Source organism: Onychostoma macrolepis, chromosome 20, assembly GCF_012432095.1.
Source record: "Onychostoma macrolepis isolate SWU-2019 chromosome 20, ASM1243209v1, whole genome shotgun sequence".
In the NCBI taxonomy this organism is placed as follows: domain Eukaryota; kingdom Metazoa; phylum Chordata; class Actinopteri; order Cypriniformes; family Cyprinidae; genus Onychostoma; species Onychostoma macrolepis.
In genome coordinates this window covers 5,723,339-5,743,374 of record NC_081174.1, presented here as the reverse complement: position 1 = coordinate 5,743,374, position 20,036 = coordinate 5,723,339, and the positions used below count along the sequence as shown (strand labels likewise).

The 20,036-nt window shown below is 36.0% G+C and overlaps 1 protein-coding gene across 2 annotated transcripts; it reads right to left on the bottom strand.

The window, feature by feature from the left end:
- Positions 1-292: 292 nt before the first annotated feature.
- papola (poly(A) polymerase alpha) lies at positions 293-19,394 on the bottom strand. 2 transcript variants are annotated; one of them, XM_058756089.1, is made up of 23 exons: positions 19,228-19,394; positions 18,093-18,263; positions 16,805-16,871; positions 16,633-16,714; positions 16,427-16,536; positions 14,025-14,078; positions 13,798-13,909; positions 10,814-10,903; positions 10,287-10,425; positions 10,064-10,136; positions 9,247-9,367; positions 8,138-8,222; positions 6,206-6,259; positions 5,977-6,096; positions 5,741-5,850; positions 5,481-5,605; positions 4,433-4,566; positions 4,211-4,287; positions 3,535-3,716; positions 3,312-3,374; positions 3,098-3,154; positions 2,965-3,000; positions 293-1,665 (listed from the first exon to the last, which is right to left on the bottom strand). In XM_058756089.1, exons 1-23 carry the CDS (start codon positions 19,233-19,235, stop codon positions 1,570-1,572), a joined length of 2,166 nt encoding a protein of 721 aa, XP_058612072.1. In that variant the 5' UTR covers positions 19,236-19,394; the 3' UTR covers positions 293-1,569. The 2 variants fall into 2 exon arrangements, with proteins under 2 accessions (XP_058612072.1, XP_058612071.1); XM_058756088.1 differs by having other exon boundaries at positions 4,208-4,287; positions 19,228-19,393.
- Positions 19,395-20,036: the final 642 nt, after the last annotated feature.

The window sequence follows — 20,036 nt, the reverse complement described above, 5'->3', positions numbered from 1 at the left end:
TATATTAATCTGAAATATTAGCTATGGAAATTGAATATGATAAGCACTATCAAAAATATATGGTTAAAGTCTTTATATTGTCTTTAAAAATATATCTATTTAAAGTATAGTTGGGCTATTTAATAGGCTTTCAGCTAAATTAAAATGTACACACACACTGTATGGACAAGCATATAATAATATTCTAGGGAATTGTGTGCTTCTGATTTTATAGCAACAGTTTGGACAGGACACTTTTCTATTCTAACATGACATGTATTAAGAGATGATTCAAATAAACCAATCACAGTGATTTCTCTTTGCAACAATGTAGACTTTTATTTGTGAAAAAGTACAATACCTTGTCCTTACAAATAAGCGTATGAAAGAACTGAAAGAACATTGCAAGGCCATAGGAGGCGTTTCACAGGAGTGAATCTGTGCTGTGACGACAGTGTTCCTGGGGCGGCAGCTTTACCGTTACACGAATCCACAGAGTCAACACAGACCAGCAACACAAAACACAGAGTAAGAAAAGTTTGTACAGATTTCAAAAATGAACAAAATCACTCTCCTGCCCCAATAAACCATCATTCGTTTGAAACTCAAAATCAATCTATATTTTCACATCCACATCCTCAAAATCGTGTCAACAGCGACAAGATGACCTGCCATGTTTAATCACAATAGTCATTCGAAACGCACCTTTGATTCCACATTAGGAAAATCCCAGCATATAATAGGAAAACTAAGCTGTTCAAAGCAAATAAAAAAAGTTTCAATATTGTTGTCTCTATTTTAATGAATGAATATATATATATATATATTCATATATATACACACACACATGGTAAAACAATCCTAAATGAACGGCCAGCACTGGTCTCCTCAGAGCACGAATCAGAGCATGCTGGGAATACGAGCTATTCCACTCCTAATAACACCCATAATTAATGCCCTGCTAAGACGGCGGAGCAAAACGATGGTGTTTACACTAATCTGAAACTGATTTGGTTAAATTACAGCTGCATTAGTGAGCTAGAATCATCTGGATGAGCTAGCTATGTCCTCTGCTGTGCATTTTCCATGTCAGATTAGTACTGTCATTAGTTCACGCGGATTCAGTGCATCTCCACCTACTGAGCATGCTTTGATGCTCATCTACACCTTCAGCTCTGTACAATATGGTGGATTGGTCTCCAATGGACCAACTGTACCCTGGAATATAATTACATGCCTCTTTACTGATTTACAAAGGAAAAAAGAACAAAGTTAAAAAAAAAAAAAAAAAAAATGCATAAAGCGTCACTGTCTTTCAGGTCAAAATAGAAGGATGTGATAAGATTTACAAAGCATGTGCACCAAATCACACGAACACATTAAACCACATTGAGGTTTTTGGGTATGACATCTCTTTTTTTTTTTGCATTGTAGGGAGAGAGGGAGAGAGAGAGGGAGAGAGGGAGAGGGCACAGGGAAGTTTGTGGAAGAACAGAGCTGCCCCCTTGTGGAGAGCCGTGTTGCACATGGGCAGGAAACGAAGGGACTTTCACCTCCTGAGTACGAGACTGGCCAAAGATTGAGCCGGTTCTACCTGCTGAGTCTCAGCTTGATAGAGTTCTTGACCACAGGGATGGGGTTGGCTGGGAGGATCGGGACATCAGACAGATCAGTGTTAGAAGTTTTCTGCAGAACATAAACGAGATAGATCATCAGATTGATAAGAAGAATGGGAATAATCGTGAGCGTGTCCTAACCAAGTGATACAAACTAATGAATCATCTCTTCTATGGTAAAAGTTTCTGTTTGAACAAGCTGTGACTGCAATAACTCATTAAGACTTACGTTGCAGGCCACTCTCTTCCCTGCATAGTTAATTTGTTTAACCAACAGCTATCACAATTTTTTTTTTAAAGTTAGTTTTGAGGTTGACTTTTTTTTTCTTTTTTAATTATTCAAAATATGTATTATAAACAATAAGACAATACACAAACCAATCACAGTGATTTCTCTTTGCAACAATGTAGTTTTACATTTGTGAAATTTTATTTTATTTTTTTGCTTTCCACAACTGAAGATACATTTATCCTAGGTAATGGACACCATACATGTATTCATTGGCCATTGTGATAGAAATTTCCATTCAGCTCTACTAAAGACTATTTCAAATACAACATTGGTTATCAAATGAATGATATTTGGAATAAACTTAATACACAATTATATATTAAAGCCTAAAATCAGTCCTTCAAACACCTTAGACATTAATGTAATCAGTAAAATTTTTAAAAAGTAAAAAGGTCAATGTTAAAAGTTCTTGGAATCATAATTAGCTACTACTCAAATATTTAGTCTAAGATATTTTGTTTTTGAAAAGCCATGAATCCAACCAAGGCTGCACTTAATCACAAATACAGTAAAAACAGTCATATTGAGAGATCACAATTTAAAGTAACTTTTCTATTATTACCATTTTAAAATGTAATTAAAAGCTGAATTTTCAGCATCATTGCACACTGAGTCCTAAATTTTCGTATGCGATTTTCCACTTTCGCCATCCTTTCCTATCAAAATGCTTATGGATGCGAAAACGCAGAAAATCGAACCCGATCCCAAAAATTTTTTTATGACGGACAAAAGTTTTGGAGGCAGTGTGTAAACGTGATTGTCACAACATGAGGTCGTATTTATTTTTCAACGTGCGAAAGTTTCAGACTCTGTGTGCAATGACCTTAACTCCAGTCACACGTGATCCTTCAGAAATCATTCTAATATGCTGATTTGCAGCTCATGAAACATTTCTTATTATTATCAATGTTCAAAACAGTTGTGCGGCTTAAAATAAAGATATTTTATTAAAACGATTGAGATTAAAACATTTTTGTTTGGCTGGTGTTTCGTTAGCTTTCATTGAGAACAGAAAATTGACTTGTGCCAGAATAGGATAAAGATTACGGTGTAATAATCAATTGATCATGTCCTTACCTGGGCAGGCGGTATCTCCTCTGCTGTGTCCACCACCTGAGAACGACAGGAAATAACATCAGCATTTTGCCTTCTCACATATTCCCTCCATTTATCATTGTAACTAGCATACCCTTTTTCATCATTGGTTTACCGTTAATTCTGTCTCTGTTTTAGAGTCACCCTCTGAAGGAATCACTTCAGTGCTTGGCTGAAAAAAAACAAATAATGCAACAATCATGACAAAAACACTGAAACTGAGCGATGAACAACATGAAGATTACTGCCTCTTCGAGTTCAGAGGATGGATGCAATGAAGAAACATTTTGGCACTTTTGCAACAAAAGGTAAGAACAATTAGCCATTACCGCTGGATCCACAGCTACATGGCCATCAGTTTCATCTGAGGACTTTGCTTCTGGGGTTGAGAGCTGGAAGAGTAGGATTTAATTACACTTTTTAGACACTATCCACAATTTATATGTAACGTTAATGATTGGATTGAGTAACGTGTAGAATACAAAATTAACACAATGCTGAAAAAAAAACTTAAAAAAAACAACAACATTCGACATGAGTGTGTTGACTTACCTCCTCTACTTTGGCTTTCTTGGACAGCTCATTCTCAAGGGGTGAGGCGGGTCTTTTTATGGCAGGGCCAACAGATAAACATGGACTGGGATGAGGGCTCTGTTGTACACTGTCCACTTTGGCTTTCTTCTCAGAGTCATGCTGAATGGAAGTCCCAACGTTATCTGGCTTAGTGGCATCCACTGCAATGATTAGAAAACAAAATCAGTATTAGCATCAAGTAGCACTAGAAACATAAACACAAATTAAATACACTTTAAAATTATTTATTAAATCCAAAAAACGAAAAGTCTGTCATAATTCACTCACCCTCATGTTGTTCCAAACCCATATAACACAAAAGGAAAGATTTTGAAGAATGTTCATGCTGTTCTTTTCCATTGTGACATTTAAGTCACTTTTCATTTGCAATGTCAGACCGGGTTTGACCTCTGTCGTAAGAAAATACGGTTGAAGTAATATGAAGGAAAAAAGAGATCTGGATAATCTCTTTAATTATAAAATAATTATTTCGGGAAAAAGCAGCATCAACCGCCTTCAAAACATATCTTTTTGTCTTCTGAGGAACAGAAAGTCATATAGGTTTGGAACGATGAGGTAAGAGATGATGAAAATTCTCATTCAAAATAAAAATATCTACTTTAAAGTGACTTTATAACCCCAGTAGACATACCACCTGCCAGGAGCGTGCTTCCTTTTGAAGTGTCCGTTTTGTCCTGCAAATCTGAGGTGTTTGTGGCAGTCCCAGTGAAGCTACAGTCAGAGAGACAGGAGAGGAGGAATAAAAAGGAAGAAAAAGGCATGTATACTGGTATTCCCAAAAGATATAAGTTACAGAAAGTCAGACAAATGACGTTAGGGCAACAGGTGACCAGGTGAAAATGGTTTGATGTTTTACCCCTGAGGGCTGGAGGCACGGGCGACCTTGGCAGCCGAAGGGCCTGTGGGGGACGGCACTGACATGCTGTTGTCACTGTCAACTGATAGGTCGAGACTGCCATCATTCATCGCACGAAGACCATCAGATGAAAGCTACAGGAAAACAGAGACAAAAACAAGACAAAAACCATTAGTACGTCACTACTGAGTGAGAAAGGTCTCATCTACATGACTAGTCACTACAATGACGATATGTCTAAATAACAAAACTTTGTCAACTCAATGTATTTAAAATTAAAAAGGTAAAAAAATAAAAATAAAAGCATTGGTCCTAAACTGAGCCACAGAAAGTATTTAAATATTAAGAAAACAATAAAATGCTAAAAACAAAAATTCATATGAACAGATAATTTTTCCATCAATAACCACTCTTTTTTGTTTGTTTGTTTTAAGGACATAGAGAATATTCTATCAAACAATGAAACGTGGTTAATTAAATAATCAACAAATATCAAAAAGTTTAGAAACAAGCAGACTATCATAAAACAACAGAAGAAATATCTATATAGCAAATATGGGAGGCCTTTCAAATATTGTGTTTGAGTCAAAAAGGTTAGGAACCACTGATCTAAAATGCTTAAATTCCTAGAGTTAAAAATCTAGCATAAAATTTTAATAGTATTTAATATTTAAAAAAACAGGCAATGAGGCTTGGTCCACTAAATCAAAGTCACGAAACGTGCAAGAAGCTAAAAACTGTAAAACTTCAAAAGATATCATTAAGAGGACCGTGCACACCTTCAACGGTTTGTGTCAAGGTCAATAAATTTCAGGATGTCAGATGACAAAACTTTAGACTACAGCATTATTTATGATCAGAGGAGAAAAAAAAATTTACCTTATTTTTTGTTTTAAATAATTTGCAAGACATTATCTATACAGCTTGAAAACAATTTATTACTTGAAATCTCATCTTTAAAAAAAATTTAAAATTCACAATTTCTAAGAACTTGGCACATGCATTTTTTGTTCTACATTTTTAAACGATGTAACAGATGAATGCTTGCCTTTCTCTTGCTCCTCTGAATGGCGATTTTGGGCAGTAGTTGTTGTAGTTGTTTCCTCTTCACATGCATGGCTGTGATTTTCATATCTTGCTCAAACATTTTACTAGAGATTGCCTGCCGGTAAACTACAGCCATTCAGAGAACACATGTTGATTACTGAGAGCAGTTTAATCACAGCACAACACTAGCAAACATCCAGAGAACAAAAGCAATGCCAACACTTCCTGTGTGTTCTCTTGCCAAGATAAACCAAATCATACCCGTGTCTGTGAAGGTCTGGATGTCAAACGTCAGGTCCACGTTAAGATTTTCTGATCCCTCCATTTTTTTGAACACAATACCTATTACCCACATTGTGCTGAACTCCTCCCTGTTTGTACACAAAAGGAAAGAGCGAGTAAAGACTCTTCCTATTGCCATCTCTTCCTTTCTTAGGTCGGTTTCAGGCCTTTGATAAAGTTCAATAAAAGAAAGGACAAAAGCATCTGAAACTCACTTGTCAGTTCCCTCTTTTGGTCCTGGGAATGACTGTGGATTCACATGAGCGAGTGTGATAAACTCATTCTTCTCCAGGTTTCCCACCAGGATTCGGATCTTGGATTCCACGAGGCCCACCCTGTAAGACAAACAGCATATTTAGTCCTAGTCCACAACATATTTAAACAGATGCAGGGGACATGAGCAGAACATCGGTCCGATAAAGCGTGTGACAGTGCTGTACTCACCACTCCAAGTGCTGCTTCTCTGCCTGTGCACTTGCTAGCAACACTATATAATGCCTTGGGACATAAAAGACAGAACAATGCCATTACATCCTTTAGACGTTGAGTTGTTCAACCAAACCCGGCAAAAGCTACAGGGCCGCCCCGCCCCCGATACACTTCTCTCCAAAGACAAACATATCTTCACTCAACACAGCAGGGATCACTCATATCCAGCCAAGAACACACTATAACATGTTAACAACTTCAACAGTATCTTTTACAGTAGATCAGAAACAAGAAAAGATCGAAATGCTGATCACTTATATCAACCAAGCTGAGAAATAATGTTCTTAAAGGGATAGTTCACCCAAAAATGACAACTGTCATTTACTCACCCCTCGAGTTGTCCAAACCTCTATAAGTTTCTTTAATCTCTTATAAAACATGAAAAATGCTTGTAGCCACTGACGTCTGTAGTATTTTTCCCCATACTATGGAAGTCAATGGCTACCAGCAACTGTTTGGTTTTACCAACATTCTTCAAAAGATCTTCTTTTGTGTTCAACAGAAGAGAGAAACTCATACAGGTTTGAAACAACTCGAGGGCAAGTACATGAGAAGATTTTCATTTTTGGGTGAACTAGCCCATCTCGTTTCCTACTAAAAATTCACAAAATACATTTATTTGAAGCAAAACCGCTTATCTTTGTCCTATAAAAGTGACTCAATGCAGGTTACATTTTTATTTGAATAGATGGTCATATGTACAAACTTTCAGCATTATATTGTTTCAAAAATATATGATTTTCTGTGGAATATCCTCTCATATTTCAAATAAATAGATATATATATATATCTGTATTTTGCAATTTTAAAGTTAACAACGTTAGATTAAAATGTTAACATTTTATCCTTTGTGGATGGATTCTTTGTATTTTTCTGCAAAGCAACACTTTGAACATTTTTCCCACTCTGATTACACATTAGGGGCTCGTCTCAGACAGAACAGAATGCAATACTGCAAATCAATCATATTTAATCTCTTCTTTGAAACCAGCTAATTGCTATATTGTCTTTAAGGAAGAAATAATGGTGATTGTGAATTTTGAGCACCACAATGACCTGTATACAGTCGCTGCATCCTCATGTGGGGTGAGAAGATTGTGTCGTTCAGTGAAGGGTTTTCAGAAAGGTTCAAATGAGCTAAAATTGGTTAAAAACCCCCACTAACAAAAAAACTTGACTGGAAAAACAAAGCAACGTGTGGCTTTAGACCTCCGTTAACCATTAAAAATATCCAAAAGCCTTATTTCTTTAGTTAGAATTTTGTTTCTTTTGACTGAAATATTGACTTCAAGCCATTATGATGAACTTCACACCACACTAATTAAAAAAAATTAACAAAACAAACACAGACAGACTAAAAGCTAAACATTGACGGAAATTAAAAACAAAATAAAATTAGAAACACTATGAAAACACAGACTAACAAGAAATACATTGTACAAATTGTGAACTAAAACATTTTATTTTTGAATTGTATACAAATTAATATAGCACAAGAAAACCAGTAAAACCTTTCTCTCTTTTTTTTTTTTTTTTTTTAAATAGAAAAGCATTTTAAACTTAAATACCTACCTTTTAAAAATATAAATTTAACCATCTCTAAAAAAAAGTTGCTTACATTTCAGGCATGCTCTACAATTGTAATTTTTACACATTTTAATTGTCAAAAATGTTGAAGTGCCATAAAAGCCATTGTGTTGTACTCCATACGCATAAACTGATAGTAAGCAAAATTCTTTTATTTCAAACTGATGACACTGATTACATAAAATAATAATTGTGAAAGGGCTATAAATGTGTGTGGGTGCAGTTTTGAGAAATAAATCTTTATTGAAATGATTAAATCTCACCATGAGTGTCCAACAGGATATGCAGCTTAATACATACTTGTATTTCTGAAAGAAGTTTGGTGCTTCAAATAGTTTGGACCAATCTGCTTTATTCTGCAATATTTCATCCGTGATTGCAAGACCTGTGAGGAGTTTAAGAATTGAAATGTGAGTCAAACAAAAGTAATATCGGCGCAATATCAGTGCCTTTTCAGCTTAAAACGTACCACTCAATTATTCCAAAGCTGCATGACTTGGTTTTTAATCAGTGGAACACAAAAGGAGATGTTGCACACTGTACTTAAAGGAAAAAATAAAACAGCACCATGAAAGTAGTTTATACACTACCTAGATCCATATTTGAATGTACCTGAACAGAAATTAGATTTAAGAGCTTTGGCAGAGGGGAGGATTTTCAGCCAATTTAAATTTTGGTCTGTTCCTCAAACAAAGCTTCAGAAGACTTAAATATAGTTACGTAATATAGACTTAAAGGGTTACTCCAGCCCAAAATGAAAATTTTGTCATTAATCACTTACCCCCATGTCGTCCCAAACCCGTAAAAGCTTCGTTCATCTTCGGAACACAATTTAAGGTATTTTGGATGAAAAGCGGGAGGCTTGTGACTGTCCCATTGACTGCATCAGTCCATCTGCCATCAGTGGTTTGTAGCTTCATAACATTACGGTTGAACCACTGATGGCAGATGGACTATTCTGACGATATCTTTCATATTTTTCTGTGCCTAGACAGTGGTATTTATTTGGCAGTCAATGGGACAGTCACAAGCCTCCCGGTTTTCATCCAAAATATCTTAAATTGGTTCCGAAGATGAACAAAGCTTTTATGGGTTTGGAACAACATGGGGTAAGTGATTAATGACAAAATTTTGATTTTGGGGTGGAGCAACCCTTTAAGTGGTACATAATATTCATGGTGCTTTTTAATGGTAATTTTTTTGGGACTTCAGACCAGGTATCCATTCACTTTCACAGACTTGAAGAGTTCAAGGTGAACAATGTAAAATGTTTAATTTTGCGTTACACTGCAGAAAGTAAGTCATGCAGGTTTGAAACGACATGAGGGTGAGAAAATGTTGACATTTTTGAAATTATTATTTTCATTATTCTATGAGAATATTTCTAGGGATCTTTAAATGAGACTGACCCCGCTTGAACTCTTCCACCATGATGGCCCGAGTAGAGGCGGACACATTGTAAGTGGAGTTTTGTTGAGGGTAAGCTGGTGTGATGATTGGCATGAGGTGGTACCGGTCACTGGGGGTTACCTAGGAGGAAAAAAACATTAGCAGTGCAATAAATCCCAATTCATTCACATAGCCTGAAGTGAATAATCTAACTGAGACAGCACAGGAAAATCGTTGTGCCTTTTAGTAAAAAAACATGCTAAATGTGTAAACATTAACAATATATTTATTATTATTTTCATATAAAATTCCCCAGTACCATGAATATTTTGATGATTTTAATGTGCTTCTTATTAGTTCAATACATTTCCTGACTGTCAGTTTTGTACTCATTACCTATATTGAGACTTAAGGAAGTAATCAAGGCATTTTAATAGTCTCTTAATCTTAATGATTGTTGCTCTCAAGATATTGCTTGATTCATCACTTACTAAATTGTTTTAATAATCTTGTAACCTCAAATACCAGAAATGTCAATGGAAGTCTGATTCATTTCCACAAGTCACTTTCCCAATTCTACATAGGTTTTAAATTCTCTCTACATAGATCTTAAATTATACATAGGTGAAAATTGTTATTTATACAGATATTTATGCATTGCTTTGCCTTGATTTTATAAACTAGATTATTTGAATAGATAATTTTCTTGGCAACAATGGATTTTTTGGTTTAAATATTTTGTTGGCAATAAAAATACTGAATACTGCGAAAAATATCAATATCATAGCCTTACAACACAAAACAAATAAACAGTCAGATAAATCAATGAATAAGTACCCTGGGATCCCAGACTGGGAGGTTGAGATTACAGTCTTCAGGCTGCTTCAGAAGGACTGGGTTTGGCCATTCCCTGAAAACACCAGCCAGGAAGAAAAATAATGAATAAATGAATCTAAAGAGAATGGGTCTCCGAAAACAAAGACCAAAAGTTTGTATTCATATTCTGTGTTATCTCATTGACTTCAAACCAGTGGAGCCGAGGGCAGTTTGAAAAACTCACCACTTTGAGAAAACCAAGAAGAACTTATGGACCAGTGTGGATGCCACAGCATTGGGGTAGAGTTGGCAGGTTCTTGCAACCAACATGGCCCACGATACGCCCCCCAGAAAACCCAGGATATTTGAGTAGATATTATGACCTATAAGAGATTCAAATAGTCATTTATTTCTTAATTTCTGTAAACCTCCGAATCAACCCCATAAATGAATGGACCTGTCATTTTTTTCAATTTCACATCCTGACTAAGGTCAAATTAAGCATTTCTAAAAGCCAAATGGAAATCAAGGATCGAATGTTTTTCAATAAAGTGCAAACATGAGCATGTACTGGTTGCTAGGCAGCAAATGCAAACCAACCGAATCTCCTGAGGCACAATGGTGCAGTGTTGCTTTTCATTGACTGCACTAATACCCATAAACACAACGGGTCATTTAAGGTCACGGTGGGGTTTGTTTTCACATAAGACTGCTGTGACATGTTCCACAAACAGAGTGCAATGCAAAGCTGACACACAAGCAACTACTCACGTTTGGCCCACAGTTTGACCGCTCTTAGAGTCAGTCTGAAATTCTCTATGTTGGGCACCAGGTGAAGAATTTCATCAGTAACTCTGCAACCTGTAAGTCAGCAGATTGAAGAAAAAAATTAAATAAAATTAAAAAAAGTACATAAATCAAGATTACCAGGGGAAAACTTAAGCAAACAAAATTTGGGGCTGGGTTGACAATATCAATTAATCAACTTTAATCAACCATCATTTTGATGAACTGATACAGATTCTTAAATTCCAAGATCAATCTTTTGGTCTCTGCTGTTTTCTGTTGATGCGTGGTTTACTAAACATTACTTGTAGTCAGTGTTGGGTAAGTCACTTAAAAAAAAAAAAGAAAAGCAAAGCAAAGCGTCATCTAATACTAATTACTTCTTTAAAATTGTAATGTGATTACATTACTGATTACTGCATTTAAAAAGTAATCAGATTACTAATTACTTTACTTTTCAAGTTATCAAACCTAAAAAAAAAAAAAACACTACAAAAGAGAAACTAATTAATTTTTTCATTAATTTAATACTGACTGAAAAATACATAAGTAGGCCTATTATTTGTATACCCTGATGGTTTTGTAAAATAAAGAAAACAAATAGGGTGAGCTTTCTGCATTCTCAGTCTGTGTGAATATCTTCCCGAAACGAGTCACTAAAATGAACAAAGATGACATGTGAAATACAGTATATCTAAAGAAAGCTTGAGGTGTCTATTAAATCAAGTCATGTCGAAAACAAATATTCTCTGATAAAATAATCCATATGAAACCAACAGTCTTTCCTGCCTGAGCTCACCTATAATGTGATCATGCCCACGCATATCGCACGCTATAAGATAATCATCCACACGAAAACAAGCTTGAGATGCACCAACATGTAAATGCCCACATCACCTCTGTAGAAAGATTCAAGTTCATCTCTTCTACTTTTCGTTTTTGGAAGACGACGCGCTGTGAGGAATAAGCCTCAAATTGTGATGCAGATGCGGTTTAATCCAGAGGTTGATCTCATTCTGATGAGTCATTTGTTTTTACTTTATTAGTGTTAAAGTGACAAACTTGTAGCCTACACATTCACTTGTTGAACTTTTCCCAAACTATAAAGCCAGACTAAAATATGTTGAGTGCAACATTTTGAAATATGCATCTAAATGTTGTTGTAGCTCGCATTCTCCGATGATTTGATTAATTGCAAAATGTGATTTTTTTTTTTTTTTTAAACACTGCATTTGTAACTTACGTAATGTAATTTTATCGACATTTTATCGCTGTATTCAAATTACATACATTTAAAATGTAACTCATTACTTTACTGCGTTACCAGGAACTAGTAATTAGTAATTAGATTACAGTAACACGTTATACCCAATTCTGCTTGTAGTGCAGAGTCCAACCAATAGTCACAATAACCTTTGAGAACTACAACTTTTGACATGGAAAAGTCTCAGTTTTGAAACTGTCAATTTTTTTTGCAAAATGCATACAATCCTCATCGCTTCCTCATTACTATTAGTTATAGCACAAAATAAACATGAATGAACATCAGGCGGTGTTGAAAGAAACAGTTGAACGTACTGAAATCTATCATGTTTTGTGAAATCGCTCAATGTTTCAACTGAGGAAAGACATCAATAAATCAGCTTGTAAACAATATCATCCAAGACTGCATTTACCTCAGGAAAGCCATTCAATGTTCATATCTCATTAGTTAGCAAGAAAAAAAAAAAAAGATTGTTAAACATGCACCAGCTTACATTGTAAAATTACATTTCTTCTTAAAGGGGGTGTACAATGCTGTTTCATGCATTCAGAGTTATTTCCACCGTTAAAGAGTTGGATTCTCATGCTAAGCATGGACAAAGTTTCAAAAAACAATTTGGACGTATAACATTTCTGTGCCAAAAGTCTCAGTTCCGGGTTTGTGCAAGTTTCTGATTTTTTTTCGGTTGTGGCTCTTGCTGACGTAAACGACGGTGGAACTCCTTATATAGGCATTTCTCCCGGAAGAACGCGTCCATGCACGCATCGACCAGAGCGAGAGCGCGCCCATCAACGCACTTCATTCGGCTGCACTGTACGGGACTCACTAGGGAAGAATGTCTCTAAAGAAGTTTAGAGGGAAAGATAACCTTGTTCAGCTTCCCGAAGAACCTAGCGTTATGTAAACAGTGGATGCAGTTTGTTTTTCGGGTCAGCAACTGAGTTTCTCAAGTGTGTTTGTTGACGAACGTTTTATAAACAAGGCCAGTTTGACGCTGGATTTGCACATAATTTAATGCTGAAAGATGGAGCGGTCCCAGCTATAAAAGGTCTCGGTCATGTCTCAGAATGTCTGTGTTTTGATGGCGATCGGCACAAGTGCTCGTCACTCTTTAGCTCCGCCCACAGCACGCTTCCAGGAGCTCGGCTTTTTTTGGAGAGAATCATGAAGCTGTATGTATCATATTATAAATATGATAAAACTAAAGACTTTTTGGAGATATAAAGGATGCAGTACTACTCTATAGGAACTCAAGATTAACATGAGATTGGGTGAAACTGTGTGTTATGCCCCCTTTAACCTGTAAAGGACCTCTCATATATTGCATGTTAAAATTCATCTGTCATGAAAACAATTACTACATATCATTTAAATGTTTGTATTTCAACAATGAATTGGGGTAGAAACAATTACATCACTAAAGTTTATTAAAAACTGCCTTTTGAGCAATTTAAAACTGTATGCAACTTAAACAGCAATAGAATTAGTTGGACTCTTTAATTACCCTTTAAAATAAAGTAATGTACCAACTGACAGGGTTCCCTGTAGTTTACAGATTTGTTGAGAGATTGTTCTTCTTTAGATAAACTGACATGATATATATCCAAACAAATTGAATCAAAATTGAGATCTTGTGAATCAGAATCAATTCTGAAAATGTCAATACCATCAGCCCCAACAAAATTCATCAATTATGACCAATTACCATTCAAACTCCGGATGCAGCGAATGTCAAGGTTCTTTAGTAAGCCATCACCTCGCAAATCCAGGTTCTCTGGAATGGCTTGTAATGCCAGTCGGGCAAATAGTATGTCAATCTACAATCAACATATTACAAAAAAGATCATACTTAAAACAACATTTGGGGGATAACAATTTTGGCATGAACTATTCCTTTATATGTAAGCATATAAAAAACAAAACAAAAGATACCTCAATGCCATCAAAAGACAGCTTTATCACTGGTACAAACGCTTCCTCCACCGCCTAGAAGTCAAAAGCAAAAATTAATCATTAAGCCTAACAGATATTGCAGGGAAGATGTATACTGCAGTGTTTCCCACAGCCTTAAGCCTTAATATACTTAAAACGAAATCGAAGAACGAACTGTTATGACGTCATTTTGAACAAAATCAGGCCGAAATGAAGTTCTTTTGAGTTTGTTTCGGCAGTTCGAAACAGCTCACCAAAGTGAACTTTCTGGGGAAGTTCGTTTTGGCCCCTAAACACCTTTGAGCTACCATTGGTCTGTGGCGATTATGCAATCGGTGGGTGTGTTCTGGAACTCCACCTTCTTTGACGTGCGATTTTTTCCCCCCCAGTTCGTTTCTCATTCAACAAAGGTCAGGCAGGAGAACAACATCTCCAAGTCACTAGCAACATAAATACACTGTGTCGAATAGCTGAGCTACCACAAATATATCCACACCTGTACGGTCGCTCGCAGGGAGACTTTAAAAGGAGTCATCGGATGCAAAATTCACTTTACAAGTTGTTTGAACATAAATGTGTGTTGGAAGTGTGTACACACATCCATCCTATAATGATAAAAATCCACCCAGTAGTTTTTTTTTTTTTAAATCCCTGTTTTAAAATCCCCTCTCTCAAATCAGGCTGTTCTGAGATTCCTGTCAGAATGATGTAGTTCTGTACAAGCCCTCCCATGATAGTTGATTGACAAGGCCGTCTTACCTTAGACCCGCCCTGAGTGAGCTGAGAGCTGTCTGCCTCCGTTACAGGGGAAGACAAGATGTCTCCGATTAAGCGATTGAGGCGTTTTGTTGTTGGATGTATTAATGAATATAGCAGTCGTCATTTACTCCCGACACCTGAGCCACTGAAGACGCAGAAGATTAACGTTACTTTCGCTTTTAGGGAATGCACCGTTCCCCGATCTGCCTAAATGCGTCTACGTTAGCCCGAATCATTCGTGATCCAGCTTGATCCTTTCCTAATAATGTACTAGTTAGCCAGTTTCGCGGCTGAAGTTTAGTATGCTCTATAGATATATATACCTAGATGCCTCATTATCGACTGTTTCTATGGGCCGTGATACGCAAGCCATCCGCCATTTTTGGAACGGTCGTGAATCTTTGAGCGCATTGACTGTGTGCGTCTACAACAGCAAGTTTTACGCTTGTATATCTTTGAACATTCATTGATTATTATGGTGAATGCAAGATGGCTGACACATCAACATATCTGGAGCGGTCGAATAGAGAATATACACATCTATGGTCTGCTCGTCACTCCACGGAAGAGAGGGGCGGAGTCAGCAGAGCTCACGAGTATTTAAAGCAACATGAACTAGATCAGCGTTCTGAAAACAGAGCTGATTTTGGCAGGGTAAAGAAGGTGTTTTTTACACTACCATTGAGAAATTTTAACCAAAGTATGTTATAGACTTTTCATTAAGACCCTAAAGAATCATATCAACTTGTGAAAAATGGGCATCCGATGACCCCTTTAAAGATTCAGAGAAAGCATTTAATTCCTAGAAAGAAATTGCAACGAAGCTTGGTGTCAAGGACCCGTAGTTATGCAAAAAGCGACGTAGAGAAACATCAGATGCAAGTTTTCCAAAGCCATGAAGAGAATGAAAGGAAAGAGTAAAGATATAAGGTAGCAAGCACCAAATACATGTGTTTCAAATAAATGTTACACCATATTGCTGCTGCTGCTATTGTTCTTTCAATAGGCGAATTTAAATCGTATACAATAAATGAAATGCCAAAAGAACATACAATAATAAACCTTTGTTTTTATCAAATCATGACACCACATAAAATATAAAAACGTGTAATAAAGACCTAAATACACCATCGTTGCATCGTTGTTATTAGGGCATATGCGCGAGCGTCGCAACACATGTTTACATTAATCTACATTATCCAGCAGCTAATTTTTTGGAATGTTCGAAAATAGTATACCGTCGCTCAGTCTTTTCGAACTTCTTTTTGCCCCCAAACGAAGAACAAAAACGAACTTTGTTTCAAGTATATTGGCCTTAACACTCTATTTGTGGTGGACATCCCCGCCCCTTATACACATATATATATATATATATATATATATATATATATATATATATATATATATATATATATATATATATATGCAAATTCATTCTCTGCCAGCAGGAGCACAAACACTGTTTTATCAGGCATTACATGCAAGAAAATTCTCTCAAGACAGTCGGTTTCCTTCTGAAATACAGTGATATAAAAACACCCGTGCCGGATTTTGATTTTTAAACGTGCAGGTCCGCCACAAATAAGTCAATGTATGGGAAACACTGTACTGTATATGTACACCACTCCCAAAAAGCAGCATACCCTCAGGTCTTTGACTTCCTCCTGCTCCTTTAATTTCTCATAGAACGAGGAGAAGAAGTCTGATCTCTCCACATGACGGGGCGCAACGCAGAGAGCATCAATATCAGCACCTACACAATTAGGTTAGTGAGTGAGATATTGCAGACACACAGAGACTATGTGAAGTACACGTATCAATCTATCTAGAACTAGTGTATAAAACGTACCCTTGGTATGAACTCCAAGTCTGTAGGATCCAAACGTGAAGATTTTTCCACCAACACTATCAATCACTGATGCTGGAATATTCTGCGATTATATGAAAATATATAACAGTTATCTGTAAGCAGTTATTCAGGTTTATGCATGAATATAATAATTAAAAGGCCAATAAGATACCTTAACTTCACTGACTTCACGGATCCACACCTTAACCAACGTATTTAGCTTCCCAAGCACTAGGATTCTGTGGGCAACAGAAACATCTTTAAACAAAAGCAATATGATAAAGACTAAAGCAGGGTCAAGAGTATGCTTTACACATTTATGGAAAAGTGTGTCCAGAATAATATATTAAACAAAAAAAGGGATTTATATTAGATTTCATCTTAACTGAACATACACTACCTTTCAAAATTTTAAGGCCAGTAAGGTCATTTAATATTTTAGAAATAAGTCTCTTATGCTTATCAATGCCACATTTATTTTATAAAAAATACATTAAAAACAAAATATTATTTCAAGCACAACAGTTAAATAATTTGTATAAAAAAAACCTTCTGTTTCAGCAGATTTTTAAAATTTTAAAGCAGCCATTACTCCAGTCTTCAGTGTCACGTCAAGGATAATAATGTATTCTAATCAGTGCTGAAAACAGTTATACGGCTTAATATTTTTGTGAAAGCATAACATTTTGAGATTCATTTTTAACATCCATTTTTGATGAATGTTTAATATTTCATGAAAGTTCAATAGAACAGCATTTATTTCAAATAGATTTTCTGCAACACTAAAATATGTCTGTCACTTTTGAGCAAAATGTATCCTTGTTTTTTTTTTTTTTATAAAATGTTAAAATTACTGACCCCAAACTTTTGAACAGCAGTATAGAAGTCAGTGCTAAATCATTTTACTACTTTGATTTCAGTGCATGTTGCCATTATGGTTCCTGAGTGCTGTGGTAACTTCTAATATTACCTGGTAGAATAAAAAATATACCATTTGTTTCTTAATTTTGTCATTTTTGTAATGTTTCAAACAAATCATGCTTTCTTGGGAATGCCGTTACGATTGCCAAATATTTGTAGAATTTTATTTGATTTAGTTAATCTCTTTAACAAAAGCCAAGTCAAGTCACCTTTATTTATATAATACAGATTGTGTCAAAGCAGCTTTACAGTGTCACACAGGAAAATAGTTTGTCAATAATGCATTATGCATTTTTCAGTTAAAGTCAGTTCACTGTTGATGAATCAACGCTTAGTCACTAATCAATGCTTAAGTGACATAATCCTCTGGGAAGTGACATCAATTTGGTGGGAAAACCCAAGAAAATGGATTTGATGAACTCTGTGCATGTTCATTAAAAGTAACAGTCCCCAACCAGCTGATGATCTCAAACGCAATCTAAGTCTCAAAATGCATAAACCACATAGATGTGTGATTAAGTGAATAGTATCTCATTTACCTCCGCTGCAGCTCCAGCTCCTCCTCAAAGACGCCGAAAGGTCGGAGCGTCTCGGTCAGCTTCCGTGTGAGAACCAGATCGGCTTCTTTAGGTAGTGCCAAGCTGATAGGAGATGTGATCCCATAATGCTTTGGGGTATGCTGGGCTGTTTGCACCTGACTGGTAATTGGACTGTGAAAAGGTCAAACACGAATTGTCAGACTCAACAGAAACATATTCTGTAGTAATAGAATGTGATCACGGGAGCTGTTCACATCTCTATCGAGCTCAAAATTATTTTTATTATAAATTACTGGAATGTTATGAAAATTTAGCATCCAAACACCTAACCATGATGTAAAAAAAATACAGAAGTCAATTAAAATAAGGAAACTAACTTTACACATACTTTTAATTCTTTAATACTTTGCAAGAGAATAAAGAAAACCATTTGTTTTGATTTCTATATTCAAAACTCAGTTTGTGGAGGAGACATTTCCATTTAAACGACCACTTCGTAAGTACTAAGTGAACAGCTCACAGTATGACAAATATTTTGCATAAAGACCGCATTTATTGCGCATAAAACCGTTGTCTTTGGGGCGTTCACACTTTAAGCGTCATGTTTTAATTGTTTCTGTTGATTGTGTGTCACGCCTGGCTGTTTTTCTTAGGGTCGCGCGCAATCGCCATATCATAATAGTTGAGCTTTTATAAACGCTTCTGTTCCGTTCGGCTGCGCTTCGACTAACGTTAGTTGTTTAGTCCGCTACAACGCGTCTTGTGTGAACGCCCCTTTGAAGGGTATTAGTATGAAATCAATAAACTACATCCAACGTTATAAGTGGACTACATATCTGAACAAAGTTCAGCAACCACTGAATAATATACATTTAAAGCCCCTAACTTAAATACAAACCAGCGTGCTTGCTATAAGCCCGATTTCTACGTCTGTTGATCATTTTCTCTCATTACCTAACGCATACTGACAAGTTTAATTTCAAAACGAATGCAACGTAAACTAGTTAAACAACTAAACAGCACTATTAAATGCTTTGATAAACGTGTCGAGTTTGCGACCGATTCGTGACATAAGGCCCAGGACCTCGCGTTTGCTTGGATCACGCTCGTCTTCAGACTCCGACGAGATACTTACAAAGGCATTATGAAAATCTCCGGCTTATGAGAAGCTGAGAAGCAGGTTATATTCCGCCATTGCGTTCCAGCCTGTTATGAAGGCAATGAAGTTGTATCTTTTGTTTGAACCAACATGGCGCTCCGGCAACAGCAACTGCCAATTGGTACGGGAAGTGACGCCATGACGCATCCCTCGCTGACGCTCGTTGACCCGCGTTTTGTTTTTCTAACCTGTTTCGAAAGAATTTTATTTAAAGGGGCAGCAACCAGCTAAAAATCTTACATATACTTTACAATAACATTGTCACGAACTTTTAGAAACATTTCTTCATTAAATTACATTTAATATTTTTATTCCTCATAGCGTAGCTGCACCGTAAGCTATTTTAATGCTTTTTAAAAACTATTTTTATACATCATACAGTAGGAAGTATTTCCACTGTTTCACGTGTTTTTTTTTTTGCCATACTGCCTATAAGTAGGCAAACACTGCAGTTTTCAGCAGTGTTGGGAAAATTTGTGAGTCTACAAATTAAAATATATTTTCTATTAGCGGATTTCAGTGATATTTACATAGTTATTTTATATTAATGAATGAATTATTTTATTTGTGTGTGTGTATATATATATATATATATATATATATTATTGTTGTTGTTGTTTTTTTTTCTGGAAATGTTGCTTGACCACTGGAATTGTACCAAATTATATATTATATTATAAACTTATTAACTTGGTCAAATTACAAAGCAAAGCTGAGCATGTGATCTGGCCCCTCAGATGACTCCCAGTGAGGAGGTGGTTCTTTAATGTTTTCAATTTCATAGT